General features: G+C 37.8%; 2 protein-coding genes across 3 annotated transcripts; one reads left to right on the top strand and one right to left on the bottom strand.

Annotated features, from left to right (window-relative positions):
* Window positions 1–1,065: 1,065 nt before the first annotated feature.
* Window positions 1,066–3,664, bottom strand: LOC131269113 (tetratricopeptide repeat protein 17). The gene is made up of 4 exons (XM_058271434.1): window positions 3,426–3,664; window positions 2,432–3,330; window positions 1,570–1,660; window positions 1,066–1,499 (listed from the first exon to the last, which is right to left on the bottom strand). Exons 1-4 carry the CDS (start codon window positions 3,531–3,533, stop codon window positions 1,230–1,232), a joined length of 1,368 nt encoding a protein of 455 aa, XP_058127417.1. The 5' UTR covers window positions 3,534–3,664; the 3' UTR covers window positions 1,066–1,229.
* A 1,107-nt stretch (window positions 3,665–4,771) lies between these two features.
* On the top strand, window positions 4,772–17,193 carry LOC131269722 (ubiquitin carboxyl-terminal hydrolase 2). Of its 2 annotated transcripts, XM_058272217.1 has the most exons (12): window positions 4,772–4,904; window positions 6,324–6,752; window positions 8,341–8,773; window positions 8,880–9,154; window positions 14,637–14,811; window positions 14,875–15,021; window positions 15,103–15,319; window positions 15,396–15,548; window positions 15,618–15,790; window positions 15,909–16,061; window positions 16,135–16,213; window positions 16,311–17,193. In XM_058272217.1, exons 3-12 carry the CDS (start codon window positions 8,389–8,391, stop codon window positions 16,378–16,380), a joined length of 1,827 nt encoding a protein of 608 aa, XP_058128200.1. In that variant the 5' UTR covers window positions 4,772–4,904; window positions 6,324–6,752; window positions 8,341–8,388; the 3' UTR covers window positions 16,381–17,193. The 2 variants fall into 2 exon arrangements, with proteins under 2 accessions (XP_058128200.1, XP_058128199.1); XM_058272216.1 differs by lacking the exons at window positions 4,772–4,904; window positions 6,324–6,752; window positions 8,341–8,773 and adding an exon at window positions 11,289–12,063 and having other exon boundaries at window positions 9,069–9,154.
* The last annotated feature ends 1,694 nt before the right edge of the window (window positions 17,194–18,887 follow it).

The following is an 18,887-nucleotide window of genomic DNA, read 5'->3' as shown; positions in this document are numbered from 1 at the left end:
CTTGGTTTCTAAGTTTTAATTCAGCTCGAACAAGAATAGTCGATGCAAAAGCAGTCTAGGATGTAATGAACATAATCTCGAACAAGAATAGTCAATACAAAAGCAGTCTAGGATGTAGGGTTATTTAAATACTACGGGACGCAAAGTCCCAACATTTCTGAAAAACGAATGATCACTAAGGCAACTATAAACAGTTTAAACAAACAACTCGTTTTCAGAAGAAGACACGGGCTAAATAAGGCTGGTCCACCAAATCCCTTTTCAAGATGAGTCAACACTGTGCAGTATACATATCCGAGTTGATATCAGTCCTTTACACCTGAATCATTTCTGCATTTTTATGTACAGCCTTAGTACAAGGGAGACCCCAGAACCAGAGTAGAACAGCGCACAAACCGTATATGTATGAGACCAACATACCAGGCGATACATTTTTGTGAATATCGATGGTATGTTTTGTTTAAAATTAAGCAACATTGAATCGAGCAGACCTGAAGAACACAAAAACTGTAACGAAGCTGAGGGAAAGTGTGTGTGGTTAACAACATCGGCATGTTTCTAGACATATAATTGTATAATTTAACAATTTAACAATATTCGAAGTGATGGAATATGTTCGTTAACGTGTTTTATAGGTCTTGGTAAACGTCTTAAAAAAATAGAGAAAATTTGAGCAAACAAATTCAGAATGAAAACGTCTAAACTTTTGTTAACAATGTTAGCCTAAACAGTTGTTGAAATTAAATATTGCAAGCCGGGATGCTTTAAGTATACAAATCCATTTTAAATGTGAAAATACAAAAAAAAAACATTTTAAAGCATTAAACTACTAGCCAGACAAACCTTTTACCTTTTACTTTTACAAGTGATGTACCTTCGACAAAATAGATCCGGAGGTAATATGACGAGGAAACAAGTGTGATATTTTTAAATTCAACCCAAGAGAAGCCTTTTGCACGAAATCAAGCGAACTAAAATAGGTTTAAAGGTCTCAGCAAGGCGGTTGACAAAAAGTCAGTGAAATATTTTAGAAAAGTCCTAAATACTATCAATAAGGATTATTTATAAAGTGTTTTAAAATATATTGAAATCGCCTTCACTGCGTTGAGGAAGGAAGCATTTACAAAACGACTATGTTTAGCCGGGTTTTCCATAAGCCTCTTCATTTCGATCAAGAATACTTTCAATAGAAAGCAGATATAACAATTCTATTTCCACACAAATCATGTTCATAAATGTTCAACAAATATGTTTTTGTAAATCCCTAGCGAGTTTATCTTGTACGTGTTAATTAGCTCCTGCTTAAGGTCCACGTAGTTGTTGAGTATCTCGACAGCAAAATCTTCCATCAACATCTGCACATCGGATATAAAATCACATGACAGTATTGGCTCACCCCTGTCCTTAGCCATACGAGTAGTACATATTTGGCTTCGCTGAATCAAAAAATCTATCTGGTTGCTGTAACTTTCGTCAAATACGCGAGACTTCAGTGGTGCCTTGAAGGATAAAGAAGAACATGATATAATTAGGCAAACTTACTTCCATAGATTGTAATTAGTTAATTACCTGTTCGCGATCTAATTTCTCGTGATATTCATCGAATTCATTTTGTAGTGTGCCGTACCGTTCCAGTCCAGGAATGATATCCTTAAGTAACCTGAAAAGTATAATTATCACAATCCAAATTAAACCAGGCTCAACATTATAAGATACATGAATATGATCTATAGTAAACTTTATGTAGCAAATATGAAATCCCCAACATTCTCCTTTTAACCCATCGACAAAACTCCATACCGTTACGTCCCTGAAGTTAATTGGTAATACTTTAGATTAGAAAAATATCCCTATATATTGTTATTCCTTTCTTTGACCAAGGTTTGACCCCTCAACAAATTACTATGATTTCATGTGATTCAAATCTAATTTACGTTCCACAAGTTAGTGAGTTATAGTTCAATTAAAAAAGACTCACTATATCAATTTTTGCATTCTTCTATCAATAAAGTTTGACCCCTCAAAAATTGTATGATTTCATGAGATTGCAGTTTTTGCAATAATTTCACATAAATAGAAAAGAAACTTGACTTTTTAAAAATGTGTATAGTCCTAGAACCTATTTACGTGTATTTACAGTCAAATGCTCCTGCATTTACCATATGAGAAGTCTCATGATATAACTAATTACCTAATTCTGCGTCCCATGCTTGAAGAAATATGTATTGACGCTTCGAACAATAAACAATTGAACTAGAATAAATTGTTCGCAAGAAATACGTATACTTTTTGGTCATGATTTGAACACGCACATTAATTTTAATGATTTCATTCACGAAACCGAAAACAAACATGTTTAATCCTTATTTAAGTACCAAACAGGAATGTTTTTAATTTCGTCATGTTTTGCAAATTGAATGTTTATACTCACTTTTCCATGGTAAGTAGATTTATCTTCAGTACTTTGAAGCATGTTATAGATTTCTTGATGTAATCTATTTGTTTAGAGTATATACTACTTAAACTCTCTGTTACTCGGTATGCCTCGAAGCTACGATTGAACTCGGAGAGTAGCATATATGTGTTACCAAGAGCCAGTTGATTTTCCGGCTCGTTTGCCTCATGATCTACAGCTGCATGGAGTACTATGAGGGAATCGTTCAGCTGTTGCGTCCTCTGCAGTATCGTGCCCAGGCTTAGCAGTGCAATGTCTTTGGATTCACGAGGTGCTAGCGTAACAGCTCGTCGGGCGCACTCCATAGCTTCCGGCGCGTTTCCCTTTAAACGCCAGTAATATGATGCTATGGTGTGCATCTTCCACGAGAAAGGATTCCAGCGAAGCCCATCGGCTAAAAGCTGTGGTATATTATACTGGAGACCCATGAGTACTTCTTCTGGGGCCATCTTCAGTTTGGAACGATTATGAACACCTTTCAGATGATCAAAAGCCGCCACACTGACATCCATCGGATAGAACTCGCTACATGTCGGAACTTCTATCTGCTTCGACGTTCTACCAGATATGGACAAGGAACTGTGATCGTCATTTGCAACAATTGACTTATCGGTTAATTTGCCGATACGAGTAACGTAGCCAGGGTTAACGATCGTACTTAGGATATCCGCTTCGCCGAGATAGTAGTCTGGAATGCAACTGATTTTATCCGTCAACTCATTAGTGTATTGATCTAGATTGTTCATTTTTTGCGTGAGATTCGATTTGATTGCCAACAACTCGCCAATAACAACATCTATTTTTTGTTTGTACACATTTTGATTCAGAAATGCAATCAGATCGTACGATCGACGAAGATAGAAGGGCGATGTTAGCTGCAATGTTCAAAACGAGTGTTAGTGTTGCTGTTATGGTATTATCAACAAAAGGATTTTACACGTTTAATGTTATTCATTTGACTGTAACTTACCTGTGGTATAATTAAACCGTCTGCATTCAGTAACCAATGTGTGCTAGGCTCAACAACTGCACTAGTGAAAAGAAGAATCAGGGACGGAAGGAGGTGCTTACGCAACATATCTTATTGTATATAAATCTCTTCTATTGAAGATAATCGCCCATATGTTGCCTTCTCTTTGGGTGTTCTTGATATTCTTTAAATCAATGTAGGCCGCTTTTTATAGCTCAAGACTCAGTAGTTGCTGTTGAACATTCAATCCGTGTTTTGATACGCCGTATCTTTGGAGTCAAAGTCTATAACACTGGAAAAGGTAGCGTACTATAGGAAATTTTGACAACGTTGTCGCATAAAAGCGCGATTCAAGGGTACGATCTTAAACCGTAGTCACACTTGTCCGTCAGTGACTTGAAATTCAATAGCGAGTGGTAGTGCGCAGAAAGGAGATCTACCATTTATTTTATTTATTAACATATGACGGGCGTTTCCGTATCGTAGATTCACGATTTACTGTAGCATAGAAATTCAAATAAACGCAAATAAGATGTGATCAGTAGTGGGCAAACAGCTTTTTTTACATACGCATTCACTAAATACAAATATCAAACACACGATATCACCCACTAGAAACACTCCTCATTTTTGCCTATGGGCCGAGGCCGGTTGTAATAAAATTAAGGAATTTTTCGAGCACTCGAGCAATTTTTCGAGCAGAATTGCTGTTCCGAACTCCCAATTTTGTTGTTTTGTTGAGTTGTTTTGCACGCATGTAGAAGTTTTGAGGAAACCGTTAGCAAATGTCTAGCGGGAATAAACTCCTTACGCACGCGTGATCAAAGAAGTTCATTACGCCTAGAAGAAAAAGAATTTCATGAGTAACTAAGTGAAAAATCTTCCATTCTTGACAGCACATAATCCATCTTAACCTTGGTGGTAACGACGATGGTGCTCAAGATAAATATAGCATGGTGGGTCATAGCTTCCTGGTGTCAATCATTTTTTTTTTTAATGAATTCTAGATTGGTAAAAATTGTCTTCACTGGACCATTGAGCCCATATTAGTATGTTTGACGAATTCAAACGTGTCAGAAAAATAAAACATTATTAGATTATTAACGGTAAAAAAAACATGCTTTTAGTTTTTTTTGCCACCAAAATCTTAGTATTTCTAGGGTGGAATAAAGCAACAACTAAGATTTAGTATTTCGAGTGTTTATATACAAATTTCTCTAAACGAACCAAACTTAGGAAACATAGCACAACCTTGATCCTACAAGGACCTTGAAAATCGAGTTTCAATTGACGTTGTTTTGCCCACACATGATTGACAGTTGCCATCGTATGATTCTTTGTGTTTACTTCGATGCAGTCGTGGCTACCGATCATTGAGGAACAAATGGTGTAGAGTGAAGAGAAAACACGTTTAAATAGCTGTACTTGTTGCAAAGCATGTGAATATATCTTGGAGATAAACATTCAGATTATCCGCGGGTGAGTCAAACGGTATATTGATGGATAAAACATACCAGAAATACGTCACCGTCGGTCTCGTTTTCCTAGCCTCGTTTCTGGCTTAACTTACCTTTTCCGCTTAACTAACTTAACTTTTCCGCTACACAGTACTTTACTGATATACGTATAATCTGCAGTGGGAGTTGTACAAAGTGATCTCATGTTGCCTCGGACAATATTGGTTCTCACCAATCTCAACTTCGTGTCGATTCATTAGTCAACCATTACGCTACAGACTCTCTCTGTTTTTCGGTCAATCGTGTCCTCGTACCGTGTGCATTTGAAGGCCGTGGAGATGTGCGATGCCCGTGACAAAGAAATTTCCATCGTTTCGACTAACCCAGGCGAATTGCATTAACGGGTCCGGTTTCTAATACGGCCAGCATTGTGCATTACCATAATTTATACTTTATCAAACTGCTGCGTTTGAACAAGTCGAGTATCGATACATCAGTCGTTCGCAATTTTTTGCTTTTGTTTTTTTCCGGGCATTTTCTTTTATTACGTGTGCAGTGCTTCAACGGTGCCCTCGTGTGGAATGAGCAGGTTCAGTTTTCGTTTGCTTGCATTTGTGTACAGTTTATAGTGCTTTATGCCGTGCGGTGGTACCTAGAGAGGTACTTGTTTTTAATAAAACAAACATAATTGTTACCCAGCACTGGAAGTTTCCGTATACTAGTTCTCATTCTACACAATAACGAGGACTGAGCTTCTTTGCAAAGCGCACCATAAAAGGTCGAATTAACAGTTGCTTGATTGAATAAGGTGTAATAAATTAACCTGTGGGGCTACTTCATATATTTTCCATCGATAATTTCTACGTGTTTGAACACTCTGGTATTATCTTCAAGTGCAAATGATTATTAGATATTTTTCAAATTGTCCTAAATTAGTAGAAAAGCATCCATAAAGTTGCAAGCATTGCTGGTTTGTGTACTCTTTTTTCTTTGATTGGTTATTATAAAAATACAATGGTGCAGATTAGTTTCCATTGGGCCATGTGGTTGTTTCGTGTGTAGCATACACATTTTTTCTCTGATCGTGTCATTTTCTTACTCTCTGTCATTTTTTTTCCTGTTGTTACAAAAATAGCTCGATAACGACGCATCGCGTCGCAAAATTGCGCCAAGGACAAGAAGATTTATACAAACCACACAGTCTAACCCCGTTACATTAATACTTAAACATACAATTGCACGTGTTCAAATAGTGAGTGAGTGATTTGAATGATAAAAATGAGAACGAATTTGTAAAAAAAAATCGGACCGGTGGTGTTATGTTTTCGGTGGAGAATTTAAATGCTTTGTTTCATTGTATGCTTTAGCTATTTTACATGTTAATACAGGTTAGTTACCCACGACGACCTATATCAATAAACATTTTCTTCATTTTTCACAGGTAGTGAGTAAAGACGTTGACATCAAACGCCGCCTCCCGCTCAACCATCAACTGCTGCCCTTTACAGAATCTTGTAAACACCATTTAAACAATGTGTGACCCGCGTGACGTCTGTTAAGCTTCAATCAACGGATTGGAATGTTAAGTGATATCCCCGATCAATTTTTCTCAACCGCGGGGAATTGAAAAAGGAAGAACAGCTGATTAACGGACGGAAATTTTGCGATGCTGTGCTGCTTTGTATCTGAACGATAAGGATAGTTTCTTATAACGACAGGCTGCATCGTTTGAGCGTACAGAGAAGGATACAAAACCTCGCCAACAGAGACGTTGCCTTCTTTGTCAACACTTAACCAAAGCCGCCGACCGTATAAGGCTGCCTATCACCTAGTTAAAGGCTACTATGAGCTCCGCACATGATTCGGACAGGTAGGTAGATTATATGCTTGAAATGGGAGCGCACAACCTGCTACGTTATTTACGCTGGTTTTGAGTGAGCACGCTTCTTTTCTTTTTTTAAACCCCTGGTTAATCTTCCCTCAATGTAGGTTAGGTGTGTAGGTGAATCTTAGCTCAAAAATTTTCTTTAATTAATGGTTGCAAGTGCGCACGCGCTTGTGCCTTTTCTCACATGTTGTCAGTAGGTTATTAAAAAAAGAACAAATCAACAGTAAGGTGAAATTTCTGCTAGTGATCACCATAGTGATCTGGGGTTAGGGCGACTTTATTCGATCGTGACCTAGATTGCAGATAGGAACAACTTACAAATATTACAATCCCATTTCGAAGCATGTATTTGTTAATGTGGTCAAGGTCTTGTTGTATTTCCAACAATTCACAAGTCCATTATGTACATTGTTGGTTTTATACATGAGTTTCCAGTGTAAAACTATTAATTTAGAAGGATTTATTCGTTTTTACTTCCCATCGATGTCACGAAGAGTTGACGTTGTGGGTGAACGAACGTAAAAGTGTACAATCCGAGTAAAAACAATCAGGGGGGGTTGATATGATCTAATGCTAGTTGTGAGGGGGATTTTTTTGTAATCACTTTACAATATCATGGACAGTGCTGAAAATGCTGACGGTTTTGACTGTTGTAGATGCTTATGCGAATTCTTTTTTTTTTTGCACATCTACAGTCTCGCGCTTGCGAAGTGACTTCAGAACGTGATATAACTTACGGTGGTTCAATAACAAACTCTAAAAATAGTTCCCTTGTCATCGTTTCGCCGCGGAGCGTATAATCTAACGACGTACAAAAAAAAAGTCACATTCAAACGTTTAGACCGTTCACACTGTCCCACGTAATTGACACACATACACACATACACACATATGCATATGTTCAGATGTACACAAGCACACCCGCGGATTCTCTATTGCCAAGCAGGAGGACAAAGTAAGCTGTGTGTAGCTTGTGTGAATTCAATCACCTCCGAAATCAAGTGATCTTTTTGATCCGTGAATTGAGTTTCGTTGCCAAATTTTGGTTGATATTGAAATAGTAGAGACTGCAGTAATGAATAGTGTGAAAAGAGAAGATTTCCGATGAAAACAACGAGAGGGTTGGCTTGCTGTAGCTTGAATTCAATCAAATAAACCTGAATGCAACTAGGTACTACCAACATGTGTCCTTATTCCACTATGTTATTCTGTTTCGATTTCGGATAGACCGGTTTTTAATAAAATCGAAAATGTGTGTTTTATGGCAAAACAGTTCTCCACATTCAGCTATGTAGCTATTTGAAATACAATATCATATTTGTGGTTTCACCATATGGAGTATATTATTTGCAGACATTTTTATATTAGTGTTTAACGGTTAGACGGTTGAACGGTTAGAACGGTTGAATTTTCTTTTCATTCTCGCAAATTTGTATGAGCTAAAACAAGATGAAAACTTGGGATCATAAATTGAACCAATATGTTCTTAAAGATAGGGCAGAATAGTGTATAGTTTTCTAAACTCTACCACAAATATAATCAATAATTTGAACTTATTTTTCTTTTACAGAACGATACTGCCTAGTGAAGATTATCTGCAGTTCTAACGGGGTCTAATATGCCAGTCATATCAACGTACTCGTCTAGTGGCAGTAGTTATATCTCGTCGTCCACCAGCCGTTATCCCAAGTCTAGCTACTCTGATCGGAAGTATTATCCTTCACTCTCGAGTGGCATCAATACAAGCAGCACCAGCAGTGGATTGTACCGAAAGGGGTCATACCGCTATGATCTGCCGCTCACGTCGTCCTCATCATCATCGGTCTATCGTCGAGAGGATCGGGAAAGCAACAGTACCCATCGCACTCTCAGTGGCACTGCGGACATAGCTTCCAGCGGTAGTAGCAAAAACAATACGAGCACATCCGGCCGTTACTCGTCTGTCTACGGAGGTTACAGTTCACTTGGCAGTTCGTCATTGTCGCGAGACTTTTCACATAATCGTACGGCATGAATTATCCATATCTAAGAAACGGGATCCCAGTGATGGGTCCTGTGTCTTAAATGTTCATCCTCGATTAATATGTATTGTTTTCACCCTCACCGCAGGATCGAGCCTCAAAGCCTCAAACAACAACAGTTACGTCTCGAATTTACGACACACAGCACTCTGTGGTGCAGAGCTTTACGAGCGATACAGTCTATCGACCTTCAAGCCTGGTCCTAGTATCGTCGATCGGGCAACTCAGGCCGCCACAGCAGCCACTAACAATACCAGCAGCAGTGGTATTGCATCTTTGAAGGGATCATCCCCGATTGTTTCCTCGCTGGAACCAAGTGGAAACAACACCAGCAGTACCAGTGGCAAATCCAGCGGTAATAAGGTAAACAGCTCACAACTCTCAAACAATGCATAAACAATAGTTAAGCTCGCTAGCTCCCGCTGCTCGCCAATCGCAACTGCTCATTAGGCACTTGCCCTGCTTTCGGCAGTTGCCAGGTTAACGGCATGTAACAATCATACATCGTCCACTATCGCCACATTTTCACCTCCATAAAAACCATCTTGTACTATTATCATACCAATGTGCCAATAGAATTGCTCAATGAAAACATACAGCCATACAGCCTGACAGTATTAGCTCGCCATTCATCTGCATCAATAACAGCTTATCCTTTACGAAGGATAAGTCCATGATTCTGCTTGATCGATGTGTTTCCCATGCTGTGTGTTTTAATGAAAGTAGCACTTTCAACCCCAGCCTATTGAGTTCTATAACGAATATAGTTGTGCATATGATCCCTTTCTTCTTTTGATGCTGTTTTAAACATCAAATCATTCGTATCATCGTCGAAAATTTCTAATTTCAAAATGTTAATTTCGATAACATAGCAATTGGCAACCAAACTACGACTAATTAATCAATCGAAGTCAATATGCATTGTGTACAACATATTTCAAATGTTGTCATGTACATGTGCAATTTATTTTATGGAAAAAAATCAATGATCCTGAAGATTGTTAAATCAGGATAAACATGATTTGATCGAGAAAACAAAAGAATCAAACACAAAATTGTTTTACAATGTAACAATGTAATGTAGTAAGTAATTTTGTTCATCCTTGGTAGCACCTGAGTGATATCTAGTGGGTGGAAGGAATTTAGTCAGTTGAATGTAAATTATCCATGAGTTACATGCATTGTTTCCATCTTCATCATCCACATCACCACCAGCGCCACCGTTATCAGTTTTGTAATAAGCGTCACTTTACGTCGGTAGCATTCGTAAATGGATATAAAGCATGACAGCTACTTAGCTGAAAAAAAAGTTACATTACCGTTTGAACTACGAAAAAGAAAGTCAAAATCTTCTTCTCTTGTAAGATGACCCATTTCCAAATTGCTTTTTCGGCACTCCATTATTCCATTCGCCTGATCAGGCAAACCAGTCGAAGCGAAAGTAGTCTACATTGAAGAATGTCTATCGGTTATCGATTGTATCTCTGTTGGTGGCACTCATTTCAACAGTAGTCCAACATTCATTTGCTCTGGATTTTCTACTAGATTTGTGATATCTAATACAGTCACTACAACTCAACCCGTACTACTGATATATCTCTTTTCAAAACATCGACAACACTATCTTCCTCATCGCCATCTGTTACTTATCCGTTTGCGTCAACGAATACCACCACCACCACCAACAACAACATTGTGCTGTTGGGAACTCTTGTGTCGACATTGTTGCGTCAAAAAAAAACTGTTATCGCATACGTAGTCGGAACTATTGATCAACAGACTTCCTTGTCGGTCAAAATTAAGGGTGGCACAATTCGGCTAGTTTATGCTATCTCGATTTGCGGTCACGCTCATCAAACTACTCCAACATCCAGGACAATACTAATCCTAGACGGTTTCGAAATAACTCGTCAGAAGAAAATCCGACCCCCGGCCCAAGTGGACCGCATCGATCACCAAAGCAATTGAATTTAAGTTGATTGGGTCGTAACACTGTCATTCGATTGTGCATATCCTCTAACAGCTGGACCGCATCGATCACCTCGCCGACTGAATTTGAATTGGTTGAACCTATCATTAGATTACTTTCTGGTAGTAGTGGCGTATATTCACAACTGTCTGCAGAACTCATGGGGTCTCCATTAGTAGCATAAAAGAGGCAACATATCACATGATCCACTTGTAATCCGCTACCTACTACTTCATTTAAGAGCAACGATAGCGAGCGCGCGAGCAACAGGACCACTGCACGACAGCAAGAGACATTTATTTTGTACTAGTAACTTTCTCGATTTTACTTCTTTTCACAATTGCGTTTCATTGTTCCACCTGCATTGCATTCATTCGCAAAACACTTTCCCTTTTTCACAATTATGAACTACATCCTCTTCACCGTATGCATTCGATGGAACAATCTTCAATTTTGAATATTGAATCTTGAACTATTTCAATTCAAAAATTGAATATCAATCATAAATACAACAACAACAACGAAAAGAATAACTTTTTATAAAAAAATACAATAATTTAAAAATTGCAACTTTAACGGAAATATCAACTCGCACGTTACCAACCGCTGCGTCGCAAAAATGAAATCCCTTAACATTACCGTGAACATGGAGGAATCATTCACGCAGACTACAGTCAAACTGCTGCGTCCGTCAGCGTCGTCACGCTCAGTGGCGACTGCGTCGACTACAACGACAGCAAGCTTTACCGGAGTGGTGAGCAATGGTGGGGCTGGTGGTGGTGTGGCAATGGTGGTTGGAGTCTCGAAGCCGTCCTCATCCTCCTTAGTGAAGGCAGTCACATCCAGCGACGACGTTTGCGACAATGGGCCCAGCAATGGGGAAAATGATGGCGATTTTCACGTCACCGCTACAATCCGCATTAAGCCGAAAAGCTCCAGCGGCACTAATGCCGGCATCACCAGCATCGGTAACAACAGTATCGTGCACAATGGCGCTGGGAGCATAAAAAGTGAAACAGCCCGTGGTAGCAGCAACAGTTTGAGCGCTAAAGTTTGCGATGAAGATGAAGGCAACCAGCAGAATAATAATACCCGCAAGAGTAGCAACGATATCGGCAACAGTATGTTCAATGGAACCTGTAATAATAACAACATCAAAAGTTGCAATGATTTCTCCACGGCTTCGAGCATTAGTAACGATGCCGGAGGAAGTGGCGGTACAAATACGAGCAGCAACCATAGTTTCCAGTTGGAGTTCAACGAAGAAAAACCGAAAGATGATGATAATGATAGGATGAGCTATGTAAGTAATATTCTAAATTCGACGGGTTTTTTTTTATTTTACATCAACTAACAGACACCCAAAACCAACCAACGCACATACACACACATCTATGTTTAAAACATATAAAAGTTTGAAAACCAAAACAACAAAAAACCGATTCGTAAACCACAACCACCGAATAAATGGTTCGAAAGCTGAAACAAGCGTGAACCGATGGAATATCTACTGGCAAACGTATGCGGCTCCTTGACGATCAAGAGAAGCGCAATTTTCCCACTTGAAAATATTGTGGAAAGTTTTTTTCTATATTCAATAGTTCACACCAATCCGCTTATAGCTTTCCGTTCTGAAGGCAAGGCGTATTGTTTGGAGGTTATGCATTTAGAGTGTTCAGTTATATCAATTTCAACTAAGTGTAATAAAGAATCATTATTACACTTTCTTTCATCAATGAAAGGTTAGTTTCGGAAGATTGCGAGTGCGTTTAAATACAATACATAGTTGTATTAGCATTTGAAAAGGTACAAGAAAACAACATACATTTATGTTCTGTTCTTGTCTTTTTGATAGGGAATACTCCCGTTTATTTGTTACGTTTTTGTTCGTTTTATATTCGTTTTTATTCTTGTTAATTAGAGTTTGAATACTCACTTACTTGCTCTTGTTGAACATGCAAGCAGGTGGTCCGTTAATTTGTGTATTTTGAATGTATGGTGAACACATGTTGATACTTGAACGGAAAGCAATGGCGTCAATGAAGATTCAATGAGAGACCAATTCAAAGACAATGATGTTTGTGGATTTACCAAAAACATCATCAGTTGGTTACTATGTGTATTCCATTAATTTTCCAATTGCTTTATGCCTTATACATCTAATTCTACTGGCTTTTATCTTTTACTGTTATATTAACGTCCTGGAAAGAAGCAGAAGAAGATGAACGACTGTTACTGTTATGATATATTTACCATTTGACTGATTTTAAATATGCATCATCTTTTGAAAAAGTATGTGATCTTCTTCAAAAGTGAGCGTATTTTATTCAGAAAATGAGCTGCGGTATTTCAAAACTGATCTATTTTGGTGACATGGCTTGGGGTGATGGATGATAATAAAAATTTGAAAAATTAAATGGATTAAAAAGATAAAGTTTCTTAAAAACGAATTAGATATCTAATTCTACTTGTTGGTGTTAAAGTTAACAATGCTTTGAGTATCAACAATTGTAGTGCGAAATGTTGTGGATTAGCTTCACAATAGTATTATCTAGTTGCTCAGTTTTATAACTATACCTATATGCGTTTGGTCGAATTTGATATGTGCACCTGCCTTTGTAGTCTTATGTGGCTAGGAAATACTGTTCTGAAGATATGACACAAATTTAAAGAATCGAAGAAGTTCTTTGGCATGTGTCAAACTGGTGGATAAGTAATATGATTGGGCTTTTCGAAAAAAATGCTTCAATTGGTTTTACTGCTGTCATGCTTTAAAAATAAAGGCGTTTTTTATTACAGTTTTGGGTTAATGTTGATGCTCAAATGATTGTTTGCTGCGTACCTGTGTTACTTATGTAGTTACATTTCTTGTGTGTGTATCTTTATTAACACACTCTTTCTTAATTTGTTTGCCTTTCTTTTGATGTATTTACTAGCTATACCCGCTTTCACATTCATGTACAACTAAAAAGCCATATTAGACGCATAAATGTGAATCAATTGCCTGCGACTAAGGTTGCAAAAAATTAGTAATATGAAAAAATATTTTCCCATGCATTCACTCAGTCGCACGAATGTGAAAGAGCCTTAACTAATTCAAAGTCTACGTCAGACATTTCTTCCAACCAAAAAGCTACAAAATTTATAAACACAAATTCATCCTCACAAGCACCTAAGATTGCTAGCACAAATTGAATTAAAGGATGAAACAAGAAAGAGAGATTGGGTTTCAGTTAATTTACCACACAGACAGAAATAGATCTTTGATTTCGTTGAATTTATTTCGATATAAGAAAACAGACAACATTTTCAGAAAACATATTTATTTTAAATGACAAACGATAGTGTAATTATCATTAATTTCAAAACATGAAGTATTTGACTATTTAGCAATGTGAAAAACTACGATCCTGACGTGTAATTAACGATTCAAAACAATCAATTTTAGCTGAACAAATTTTATAATTAAGCATAGTTAATGAACCTATTCCTCATTATGAAACTTAGTTTGAGCCAAATAGTTAATTTACGCATTTGTCTTAGTGCTTTGAATCAATATTTAGTTGGTTCTATTACTATGTAGCTTGTTCAATAAATTATTTGAATGTAAAGGATCTTCCAATCCATCATATTCATGTTAAAAAGTACACATCATAGATATAGTTATGCTTTTCAGTGTTAGACGATGGTTGGTAACAATATAAAACATGTCTCAGCTCTATATAGCTATACGAAGAAAATAGATACAAGATACATTTTCAATAGATAATATTGTAATAGACATTTACAACAGACGGATTCTAAACATTCGCGCATTCACAATTTCTTACGACTATTTTTAATATGTTTTTGTCTTTTCATAATATTTCAATATAGTTACAGAGTGGTGTAGGCACGAAAGAATTAAGTTCTTCGGGAAGCTATCGAGCCAGTAAAGATTATGACTTATCGTATCGTCTTTCCTCACCTTCCACGGGTGCGTCGTCGCTGCCAAAGTCAAGCTATAACTCCAGTTACGACGTAACAGATTCCGTTCGTGGTCGAAAAGAAGGTATAAGGTGCAAAATTAAATCTCGATCATCTTATTCATTCGGTTATTTGGTTTATCTTTTAGGTCTATGCGGCTTGTGGAATATCGGCAATACGTGTTTCATGAACTCCATAATTCAGTGTCTAAGTCACACACGTGAGCTGACAGCTTTCCTGCGCCTTCAACCATCTACCGAGCGTGGCACTAGCAAAGATCAACGTATTCTTGTTGGTTAGTAAGCACACATTCCTTGGCTTATAAACAATGAAGCCTCATTGATGCTTAATTTTTGTTTGTGTTTTTCTCTTTTAGAGTACACCAAGTTGATCAAAGATATGTGGAGTGGAACACAGCGCAGCGTAAATCCGTCAGAGCTCAAGTACGCCTTCTCTAGCAAGCACCGAATGTATTCCGGATCAGCGCAACAAGACGCGCAGGAGTTTTTACGTTTCTTCTTAGATTCCCTGCATGGTGCACTTAATGTAGCCGTGAAGCGCGATCCGCTTGGTGAACTTGATGATGACATGAAGTAAGTGGTCCATGGTAGTACCTCGCCGTTTAACCTTTGCAAGTGCCTATAGTTGATGCTTTTATCTCACTTACAGTAATCGTGTTAAGGCGGATATGCTTTGGGATTGGTACTCGAAGGCGGAAAACTCTATGATAAAGGATCTTTTCGTTGGACAATTACGCAGCACACTGAAATGCACATATTGCAGCACGGAGAGCACAATGTTTGATCCATTCTGGGATTTAAGGTTGGATGCTTTGATGAACACTTTTGATGGGTGCATTTAAAAACTTCTTTTTCCTGTATTTCTTTCCAGTCTACCATTGCCATCATCCAATTCAAGGTGCAAACTCGAAAATTGTCTTGAAATGTTTATCAAAGAGGAAATACTCGACGGGATTGATCAACCAACATGCTCCAAATGCAACAGCCGGAGAAAGTGTACTAAAAGTCTAACCATCGAACGGTTTCCTAAATATCTCGTCATCCGTATCCTTTTACCACAAGAATATGTTAATAATAGATTTGAATATTTTTATATTTAGATTTGAATATTTTTCATCTCATAATGAATGTCATGTTCCTTAACGTATCCTCCGATGTGTAGATTTAAAACGATTTTCGGAAACTCGATGGAGCAAACTGACTAATGTAATTGAGTTTCCCTGCGGTGAGCGAGGGCTTAATTTGCAACCATACGCTTCTGAAGACAATGTGGGACCAGCTTACTATTCGCTCTATGGAATTTCTAATCATATGGGTAGGATAAGGAGCCTACAGCTCGATCTAAATTTGTATCTCCATTTTAATTTCTACTATGTCGCTTCTTTCAGGATCCACCGCTGGTGGTCATTATGTTGCCGTATGTAAGCATCCAAAAACCAAAGAATGGAATGAGTTCAATGATAACTTGTAAGTAGTGATTGATCGATATGTTCATTCGACATATGGTCGACGCCTTTTCAAACACAGCTCTAGTATTAACACAAATTTTATTGTATCTCCACAGTGTCAGCGAAACATCGGAACGCAGTTTGGTAACATCCAGTGCCTATGTTCTGTTCTACGAGCGTGCCTAGAATGCGTGTTTGCTAGCAATGGCGAGAAAAGAGAGTGATGATGCCATTCATGCAACACACATGCATAAACAAAATCATACCCATACAAAACAAATCCCTTTTTTCACAGGGTACACAAAGTTAAGTGGCACTGGCTTGTGCTAAAGATCTTAACCAAACTAACCAAACACTAAAAGAACTCTTAACAATTTATGTTAAAAATGCTGAGTTCTGCAAAAGAAAACTTCTCATTACGAATTTTCAATGAATATGAAAGAGAATTTAACAATATAAAGTTAACTATTCTTCTATGAGCACATAGGAAATAATTTATTTCAAAGAATAGCGCGTGGTAGGGAGGTAAGAACAGTGACGTCGATTATATAAACTATAACGACCACACAACTAAATTATGCGCGAAAACAGTAGAATTGAGAGAGTTCGATTAAACAAATGTAAATCTTCTACTATACTTCTAACTATCTTGCAAAGCTGAGAGGTAACGAATATCATTGAGGAAAAGTAATAGTTAACAACTGATTTTCTTTATTTATTGACCTATACAAAACTTCAGTTTGAATATTTATTTTACGATAATTGCTTCTAATCATAGGGTTGTTTGTGGAACGACATATTTATTTCTTAGTTATTTGTTTATTTATTTATTTATTTATTTATTTATTTATTTATTTTGAAAACGGATGAGAAGTTTAAATTGCAAAGAACTATTTCCGGATTGTCTCAGCAGTTAACAGTTACGGATTGTTTAAGCCGCTGAAAGCGGTTTGCTGTGCTTGCAATAAAAATGCTAGTTTTAGCGAATAAATAAATGAACGGACTCGCTGTTATTGCAACATGAAGGTTGAAATTGTTCAGAATTATTTTCAAATGCAGGAAAAACAAACCGAATGGAAAATACAATCCGTCTACCTAGCATACGGCTTCAAAAATATATGCAAGATAATTGAAATAACAATGCTTCATTAATAAGAAACGTGACGTCATGGCCCTTTTAATAACTTGTTTTGGAAAGTTTTAAATATTATCATATTTTTCACATTATTTTTTTTTACAATATAAACAAACTCTGAGTTCTGCATTTTTAGTGTGAATGCAAAAGAGAATGATAAAGTAAAAGTAAATTTCGATAACATTGACCTACATGAGTTCAATCAAAGAATAAACCGAAAGATACGCCACAGGTCGTATGGCTTATGTGACCGTAGATTTTCTTCGCTGCATGGTCGAAATGCGGTAAATTCAGGTGAAGCGTTAAGTCGGCATTTACATGCAACAGAAAATTGCACCTGTATTTATCGCTCAATGCCAATCTACGTTGAATAAACCGTTAAAGTGACGTGAAGGCTGTTCAAAGCTATGGAACTTAAAAAGATGTACAGCAAGAGATGTTTCGAAAGCCTAAGCCTAGGTACATACAATATCGCCACATTGATTCACAAAATATTTTCGGAATAAACTATAGGAAATGCAAAGTGATGTTTCTCTGAAGTGTATTTATTGTAATATTTGCTGTTCGTATCACCGAGAAAAACCAAACACATATTGTTATTCAAACGGGTGAATCCCACAGCGTTCCATTTAGTTTCACACTAAGGCTACAACAATGATATAGATGTGATATACCTTCGCGATCAATATTCCGACTGTATTGGTGTTTTTTCCATACATCTTAGGTACGAGCACGTGCAAATTTATTTCAATCGTAAAACACTGAGACTACTTCCACAAAATATCTCTATCAGTAAATCATTCTTCCGCAGTTTTATATCAGTTTTTACTCCTTCACTTTCGAGTCGGCGTAAATACATTCGCCGTATCGATCGCAGCGCCCTTCGATCAGCGGCTTAAACCAGCTAAGTGCTAGCGATTGGCAAGTTTTCCCAGACTTGGCCAATGCCTGGCTGCCCGTGGGTAGCTTGAATGGCGTAATTGGTGCATCCTCCCAGCGGAACCCCTCGAAGCGGGTTCCATCGGATCGATTGCATTGCATACTGATGGGCTCGGTCAGGTAGACGTCCAACAGTTCTTCAGCACGCGTTCGCGTCCAATGTATGGATTTGTAGTTCTCGGACCGGGCTCCACCTGGCACCACCGACGTTTGGTTTTCCACTCTGAGGATCGATACAAGCGTGAAAGAAGCGACATTTCAAATCAATCAGGTATGCATAAAAGACATTAAAATGACTATTCTACGATAGACTTACTCTCGCATGTAGGTAAAATAGTTTAGCAGAGACTTCTCTGAGATGGCGCTTTTGCATAGCTCAAGCTCCGTTGCCGGATAGTAGTGAATGTAGTTGACACACATCTCATCGCTGATGGAAAACCCGCCAAGGGTAGCGTTTTCATAGCCGCGGGTATCGTAATAGCAAGTGGTGACCAATGCATCACCCTAGAATCACACGGGAGATCAGTTCAGATGAAATCAATATTAGGCTGTAAGATGAAAACATGTATTTTACCGGTAGTACGCGAGGCGTGTAACGCAGCTGGCGGATTTCCTGGTA

The sequence above is a fragment of the Anopheles coustani genome, chromosome X (genome assembly GCF_943734705.1).
Source record: "Anopheles coustani chromosome X, idAnoCousDA_361_x.2, whole genome shotgun sequence".
Classification (NCBI taxonomy): Eukaryota; Metazoa; Arthropoda; class Insecta; order Diptera; family Culicidae; genus Anopheles; species Anopheles coustani.
Note: the sequence above shows the minus strand (reverse complement) of the source record. Positions and strands in the feature narration are given on the sequence as shown.

Excerpts from the sequence above, each read along its gene's own strand:
- LOC131269722 (XM_058272216.1), top strand. The coding sequence starts at position 11,380 with ATGAAATCCCTTAACATTACCGTGAACATGGAGGAATCATTCACGCAG. Across the intron at positions 14,812-14,874 it reads CGTTCGTGGTCGAAAAGAAG|GTCTATGCGGCTTGTGGAAT; the intron begins GTATAAGGTGCA and ends TTTATCTTTTAG. Across the intron at positions 16,062-16,134 it reads TGGAATTTCTAATCATATGG|GATCCACCGCTGGTGGTCAT; the intron begins GTAGGATAAGGA and ends CGCTTCTTTCAG.
- LOC131269113 (XM_058271434.1), bottom strand. The coding sequence starts at position 3,533 with ATGTTGCGTAAGCACCTCCTTCCGTCCCTGATTCTTCTTTTCACTAGT. Across the intron at positions 1,661-2,431 it reads AATCTACTTACCATGGAAAA|GTTACTTAAGGATATCATTC; the intron begins GTGAGTATAAAC and ends TATACTTTTCAG. Across the intron at positions 1,500-1,569 it reads AGAAATTAGATCGCGAACAG|GCACCACTGAAGTCTCGCGT; the intron begins GTAATTAACTAA and ends TTATCCTTCAAG.